Below are 8,089 nucleotides of genomic sequence, written 5' to 3' on the forward strand. Positions count from 1 at the left end.
TAAATGACTCTAGACTCATACAATCAGGTAAATACTTCATACATAATTATATAATTATAATACTGGCTTCCTGCTATTTAAAAATAAATAAAAATCTAGATAATAAAAAAAAAAAAAAAAAAAAACCAACAAAAGCAAACCCCTCCATTATGGATTCTATTTCTGTCAATAATACTTTTATAATTCATCTATATCCTTCTATTTTATGTCGTTTCCTAAGATAATCAACATATGATATGATAAAATTTGTCATGCATGTAACAATACAAGCTTGATCATAACTTGTGAGTGAAGGTGTCGCACTAATATTTACAACCACAAAAATTTAAAGATAAGTTCTACTACTGTACATGATTTGTTGAATTTATTAGCATTATATATTTGCATTAAATTATTATTTTTGGTTCATATATAGGAAGTCATGCTCATTATATAAATGTTTTTTTTTTTTTTTTTGGGGACCGATCGAGTAGACATTTTATTAATAGTCTTCAATAATGGACTATAAATATGTAATCCTAACTTTATATCTCTCTTTTCCATGTTCTAGAGGAACCCACGGTTGTGATGAAGAGAAGTTTGAAACTATTTATGGAGGAAAATAAATAAGACACGTACTTTAGGTGTAATATAAATCAACATGATAATATCTCATAATACACATAGTTGGTATAATTGTGTGGTAGTATAAGCTTGAAAAAGGGGACAATAAGCTAAGACACGTAGCATCAATAACAACAAGGTCATTATCTTTAAATATACATTGTTTATCCTCTTAGCAACAAAAAGTATATACATATACGTACATGTATGTATATATTGTTGATCAAATGGCTAGGGGAGAATCTAGATGTTGGCATGATTCACCTTTTGCTGTTTTTTTATTCGATATAATCCTAATTTCTAATAGTGTTTTAGATTGATGAATTTTATAAAAAAAAATCTCCTTTTTGAATGGTCTTCATTCATTAATAAACTCAAATTTGAAGATTAACACATCTAGACTCGGACCATTTTTTTTCCATTTTCCTACAATGCCCTACGACGACTTGCGACACTATACGACATTCAAAGATATCCTATAACTTGTCATATATTTTTTGTCGTGTAAATGATATTTTTGTCTAAATGAGAGCGAAATCTTTAGTTTGGATACAATTTATCTACTAAACCTAATCATGAATTAACACCCTATATTAAGGTCTATTTTATTAAATCTATCTTTGGATTCGCAATGAAACTGGAATTAAATCAAAATATGAGAATTAATATTCGACAATGTGCCAAATGCCAATATAAGGTCTTGAGACTTTTTTTTATAGAAAATTTTCATGCCTACATTATATCAATTACGTTACACACTTAAGCACCGAAAAAAAAACACTATAGCTTGAAATACTAATTTGAGATCTCATCATCTCACATTGTATGAAGTGGGTGTAGTTTTTCGCCACCCAAGCTATTGCAAGGTCATAAGATTTAACTTGACGACTTGTAAGTTACTGTTCTTCTTCAAATACATAATTTGCTTATCTTCTGTACCGTAATCAATAATTTTATAAACGATATTATTCTTTTCCGCGACATGTTGTTTAAAATATGTATATAATCAGCATGTCATTGGAATTTCCGCGCGGAAAATAACTACTCTTACTAGTTGATATTTTTTACTATTACATGGAATATTTAAACGCATATTACAAATAAATCTTCTAAAGATCAATAATAAAGATAAATCATTGTCTCGGGAGATCAAACCCATGTCCTCGCGCAAAAGAAGATTTCAAAAATAGGAAATAATGTCACACAAACTAGATGCTTAGGGGTCTTACCAATTGATTTTATTTATAGGAGTTAGTACTTTGATACAAGTACGACATCCTCGAGTACATATTCTTAAGTCATATCGTGACCTCTAAAATATAATTGCATGTTGTCAACATTTGTATTATTTGTTATTAATTTATATTTATATGAGAAATTCAACAATATTAATTTTAAGTTTATAATATTTTTATTTTTAAATATATTTATGTCAAAATATTATACACATAAAACTCTTTTTTTATTTAATTAGTTTCCTATGAAATATATGTTACACCCAAAGTTCTAAATGTCGGCAATTTTCGCAGTCTCAGCGGGAGTGCAATCATAAGACGACATGTTTGTTTTTGATTTCGTAGTCGTACATTTGTAGAGTGTTGGAATCGAACTTGGGACATCCAAGCCTCTCATAGATTAGCTTACTACTATATCAATTAGATTTTTTTTATGGGGCAATTAGGCCAGTAGTCCGATATCTCATACTTCTTTAAAAAGTAGTTCAATCTTATTTTTACAAAAAAAAAAAAATCATCGGTTCGCAGTAAATTAAATTAACTAAAATAAATTTACTCGTATATATAGAAAAGAAAAAAAAAATATATATATAAAAAATACTATCAATAAATTAAAAAATACTATTATAATTTAATTCTCATCTATTTAAAAAATTAAAAGATGAAAGGTGTTATATGGGCAATTAAGTCAGTAGCCAAATAATCTACATTCTTTATAAAAAATAGTCAAATTTTCATTTTATTAAGAAAACAGCCTCCAGACCGAAGTACATTAAGTTAAGGGTAATTGGTTCAGTTAATTTAATTTACTTTGGCCTAATGTGCCGTTTTCTTAATAAAATGAAATTTTGACTATAATTTTGAAAAAGTTAGAGAATTATATATCATGCAACATTTTATGTATATATATATTGTATATCATGCAACATTTTCCAGATGTGACTTTTTTTTTATATTAGGCAACATTTTTTTATGTGGTTGTTCATAGAAACTGATATTTTTTGTCTGGGTATCTTTTCTTTTTCTTACAATTTTTCGTGTAGATGTTGGTTTTCTGTAAATTGAAAGGCTCTAAACAACATTGAAAATGGCATTTGAAGTTTTTTTAGGGAGGGTACGGACTAATATAAGAATCATTCATGATTAAATAAATATGACCAATGCTGCTCGTGAGATTGGATCGCACGTCCTACTCGTGGGAAGAGAAGTAGTATTACCACTTGCGCCAAATAAGTTTGGGTAGATGACATTTTAACCTTATAAGTTAGACAAGTTAATAAACGATATATTTACGGATATTTTAGAAACTGATTAAATGTCTATCAATCTCTTTATCAATGAAATTCATTCCCATCGCTATTGTTATCTCTATTTTCTCAATCATATATGATTCCATTCAAAAGAATTAAATGAGTCAACCAAATCGATTACTATTACATATATATTACCGGACACTCAAATAACCAACATCTTGTCGTTTTTATTTATATATATATATTTAGTTTTACTTTTGTACTAATATGTAAGTAATTAAATGAGGAAATTACGACAAAAATACCTAAAATTTTATATTGGATACACTTGACTACTCATATATATATATATATATATATATTACAAAATACCATTTATGTTCTAATAAAATATATCATTTATATTTGTTTTTAAAACAAAGAAAACTTGGTTTTGATTTTTTTTTAAATTATAAACATTCCCAAGTTTAAAAAACTATAAAAATAAATAAATAATCGGACTAGAAAATAAATTTTGAAAATTTATAATTAGTTTTCTAAAACATTCATAGAGTATAAATTTTTTAGTAAATAAAAATAATAAAATTTTTAATTTTAAAATCAAAATCAAGTTTTTTTTAAACAAATATAAATGGTATAACACTCTCAGATGTCATTCTGTTAACTTTAATATATAATAGTAACCGTGGAACTAAAAATAAACAATAAATATTTTAACTGTCATAAAAAAAAATAGATAACCAAATATTATTCAGCATAAAATTTTAGATATTTTTGTTGCTACTTCCTCTAATTAAATTGACATTTGCAAAACAACATGTTAAGATATACACGGAAGGTACTAGTGTCATTGATACAGTTTACATATTTGAGAAGGATGGTCGACAAACAAAAAAGTGAAAAGCTTATTATGTCTAAAAAAACGCCAAATATAAACAAACGCTGATTCATTACACTAATAATTAATTACACTATTCTTATATTAGCACAGTCTCCGATCTTTTAGGCTTGGCTATTAAGCCATGGAAGCGAAACACGTCGCAAGCAAATAGCTTTGTCATTTATATTATCTCCAACTATTTTCCATTTATTTTTTTAATTCCCTATATAATTTAATTTATCATCAATTTTCCCTATAATTTAAAAATACAAAAATTAATACAGAAGTCAGTCTCCCACGTGCTCCTGGGGACTCTCCCCCCACTTCCATTCTCTCCCGTTTTCCCATTTCCCATTAAATATTTTTTTAATATTAATTTAGTATATCAGTCCATGCACTTACTTGTCTTATTTGAAACCATGCCTTTCCAATATCTTGTTTTTATGATTCGAGTCACAACGTTAAGATCTTTACTAATAATAATATATAAGGGTACACGTTGTTTTTTTGTCTTAGCTAAACAACTAAAAGCGATTTTTATTGTATATTGTCGCGACAATTTCTCTAATTTCTGAACAATTTAATTAAAGTAGTTATGAAATTACAGGTTGTTGTACAAATGTAAAACAAAAATTGTAAATAGTAAGAAATGAAAATACATTTTTTTTATCGTATATTGTCCCGTCAATTTCTCTAATTTCTGACAAAGTCAATTATATTAATTAATCCATTATAGCTTTTACACCCGTAATGCTAGTACAGAGTACAGACAATGTTATATATTTATTTATACAAAATATGCTATGTCATTTGGGGACTCAACAGTAAGAAATAATACTTAAGAGCCCGAATGTGAATAAATAAAGAAAGTAAAAGGATTCAATAATGCAAATATAGTCGTATCATATCAGTCCTCTTCTTTTCTCTCCCCATTCCCTCCCTTCTTCAGCGTTACACTCAATTACACCCTCTCTGACTGACACACATACACACACACACACACAAATACATTACTCTCTCTCTCTCTCTCTGTTTCTGTACTATCATTTCTCTCTCTCTCTCTTCTCTAACAGAGCAAAGAAAAGAAGTGAAGTGAAGTGGTGAGTGTTATGTTAGAAGAATAACAATGGCGGTCGAAGGAATGAACGACATGGCGGAAGGAATGCAGTGCATAGACCATCCCTACCGGAGCAACAACGCCGGCGGAATCTGCGCCTCCTGTCTCCAAGAGAAGCTCGGAAAGCTCGTCTCCTCTTCCTTCCCTCTACCTCTCCTCCGATCATCCTCCGCCGCGATCTCCTCTTCCTCCTCTGCCGCCGGAGACGCCTCTCCGATCAGATCCAAGCCTCAGACCGCCGGCGCCGATTCCTCCTCCTCCGCCGCCCCGGCGGCGAGGAGAGACGTTCCTTTCCTCCTCGGCATCGTAACGAAGAAGAAGAAGAAGATGATGAGCAACAAGAAGAAAGTCACCACAGTCGCCAATGCTTCTTCGAGCTCTTCCTCCTCCGCCGAAAACGTTGTTTTCAAGCGGAGCAAGTCCACGGCCTCCGTGAATCGCCGCGGCGGAGGAGGATTCTGGTCGTTTCTTCATCTCTCTTCGTCCTCTTCCTCTTTTTCCTCGTCGGAGAGTAAAGCCTCGTTGAAATCCACGGCGGCGCCGGAGAATCCGATGATGGCTAGGGTTAGGGTCAGGAAGCCGGAGAGCGAAGCCGCGGCGGTTTCCGAAGAGGTCGATGACGTGGCGTCGTTCGACAGGAAGGTTTCGAGGTCCAGATCCGTCGGCTGTGGAAGCCGGAGCTTCTCCGGCGACTTCTTCGAGCGGATCTCGACCGGCTTCGGCGACTGCACGCTCCGGCGCGTGGAGTCTCAGCGCGAGGGGAAGAGCCAGAGCCACGCGCGGTGCATGAAAGAGCGCGTGAGATGTGGCGGGATTTTCGGAGGGTTTATACTGACGTCATCGTCCTCGTCCACGTCGTCGGAGTGGGACGTTAACGGGCCGAAGAATGGGCCGTTAGTTAACGGCAGGGCGAAGAGTTGGGGTTGGGCTTTTGCGAGCCCAATAAGAGCCTTTGCTAAGCCCAATGGGCCCAATAACGGGAAAAGAGATATAATCCGACAGGCTTCCGAGAAGAGCGCGAGCACCGCCGCTACAACGCCCAATTTAACGGCGATTCCATCGTTACTCTCCGCCAGAGGCTAGTTGTTGTAATATATATATATTTTATATTATAATATTAATATCTCCTCGATCCCGTTATAGTTTATATTATTATTATAATAATAATAATAATCATAATTAATAGTGTTACATTAATTCAAAGTCGCTTGAGAACTACTGTTATCTTTGTTAATGCTTTTGCTTCTTCTGTTCGTCGTTCATGCTTGTAATTCTATTTTTTTTTCTTTTTCTTTTTATATTTTATTTAATTTTGCCACTTCGCTCATGTCATGTTATTTATTTGCAAATGAATGAATCAATCAATGTGATTATATTAACCCCTCTCCTCAATCCATGTTCTGTCTATTGTTTTCTTTGTATTTTTCCCTTAGCTGTGAGTATGTACTGTGTATGTATATACTATTGTTTTAAATCAACCAAATTAATGTGAGATTAAAAATTAATAATAGCTGTGAAATGCAAATGTATATATTTGTGATTATGGTGGTGGTGACTGGTCTATGTGATTTGATCTGTTAAATTTCAGTGAGCACATGGTAACACATGTTTGGTTGGTATTGGACAAAACTTGAACGCTCTACAATATCTATATTTATAATTTTATATATATGTATTACAATTTGCATTTATTTATAACACTGTGCCTCGTGTTGGACAGAATCAGAATCGTCGGCTTCACTGTTTCATTATATGAGTGAAAATGGAAATAATGTGAAGAAGAGTATATAATGGTGTGAAATATAACCAAGAATTATGACTTTTTTTTCTTTTTCTTTTCTTCTTCTGATTCAATGCCAACTTATATTCGCTATACAGCTTTGGAAGGGTCAAAGATGGTCACGTGAGTAGCGAAACTGAACTTTCATTGCTTCATTGTGTTTTGTTTTAAAAAAGAAAAATATTATATCAAATCGGAGAGACATACCAACTATGGAAGGTACTACTTCTATCACTCTGTTTGGGTAATTTTGCCTCAATTAGGTATTAAAATTATGGAAACTATTGTTCTAATATTATATAGATCTAAATATTATCGGTATTCAATATTATTTAATTGGGACATAAATCTAGTCAACTTACCAACTCATAGTGAAACAAATTATGACATGTTCAACTTCATGTTCATGTTGATGTGTAACATTTATCTTAATATAATTTAATAGGGTTGCGCCGAAAATTATTGAAGTGGTAAACACGATCTTATTATTTGATCTTAGACTGATGGTTTGTTCTAAAAGGGGTTTTGTAAGTAAACTTATTTTTGGAGTTGGATGAGGGAGATTGGAAAGATCGTGAATTAAAAATAAAATGTGGACAATAAATAAATAAATAGATAAAATTAAATATGAAATGGATGAAGATGGGGACAGGACACAGGAGGAGCTCGGTTGGATGAAGAAGTACAAAATAGCAAAAGACAGAGAAAAGGCTGTTTCAAAATGGGACACTGTTATTGCGTCAGATATACTAATTGAATTATATATGGGTCCCTTTTATTTTAGTTCTCATATAGCCTTTGTAGATTTTATTTTTTCACAATTTGCCTATATGATTATGACCCATGACTCTTTGAGGCTTATTTTGCTTTTCTAGATAATTTCCATGTTTTTTCTTTCTTTTTAATTTTATTTTTATGGGTATTCTGGAGATAAATTGCTCTGCATACACAAGTTTATTAACTAATTTATGATTCAATTTTTTTTATGCAAACTAAAATGCCGATCCCCATCCGTAATTTGTGTTTGGAATAATCTCTAATAATACATTAACATCGAATAGTTCTTGTTGGGTAAAAAATGTTGGCTAATTTTTTTTCTTATTATATAAAAATATAAAATAAATATTTTAAAATTTACTCACTGAAGGCCGTGTGTCCACATTGATTTTTAGAATACCCGACTCCGAACAATTATATCTAAGGATCACATCTATTCGCGCA

General features: G+C 32.0%; 1 protein-coding gene across 1 annotated transcript; it reads left to right on the forward strand.

Annotated features, from left to right (window-relative positions):
• Positions 1-4,908: 4,908 nt before the first annotated feature.
• Positions 4,909-6,322, forward strand: LOC149392767 (uncharacterized). The gene has a single exon (XM_089618425.1). It carries the CDS (start codon positions 5,098-5,100, stop codon positions 6,169-6,171), a length of 1,074 nt encoding a protein of 357 aa, XP_089474551.1. The 5' UTR covers positions 4,909-5,097; the 3' UTR covers positions 6,172-6,322.
• The last annotated feature ends 1,767 nt before the right edge of the window (positions 6,323-8,089 follow it).

The sequence above is a fragment of the Urtica dioica genome, chromosome 6, assembly GCF_054948205.1.
Source record: "Urtica dioica subsp. dioica isolate 48M chromosome 6, U.dioica_male_clone48M_v1_H2, whole genome shotgun sequence".
Taxonomy (NCBI): domain Eukaryota; kingdom Viridiplantae; phylum Streptophyta; class Magnoliopsida; order Rosales; family Urticaceae; genus Urtica; species Urtica dioica.

What these genes read in the sequence shown, in the direction of transcription:
- LOC149392767 (XM_089618425.1), top strand. Translation starts at nt 5,098, where the DNA reads ATGGCGGTCGAAGGAATGAACGACATGGCGGAAGGAATGCAGTGCATA.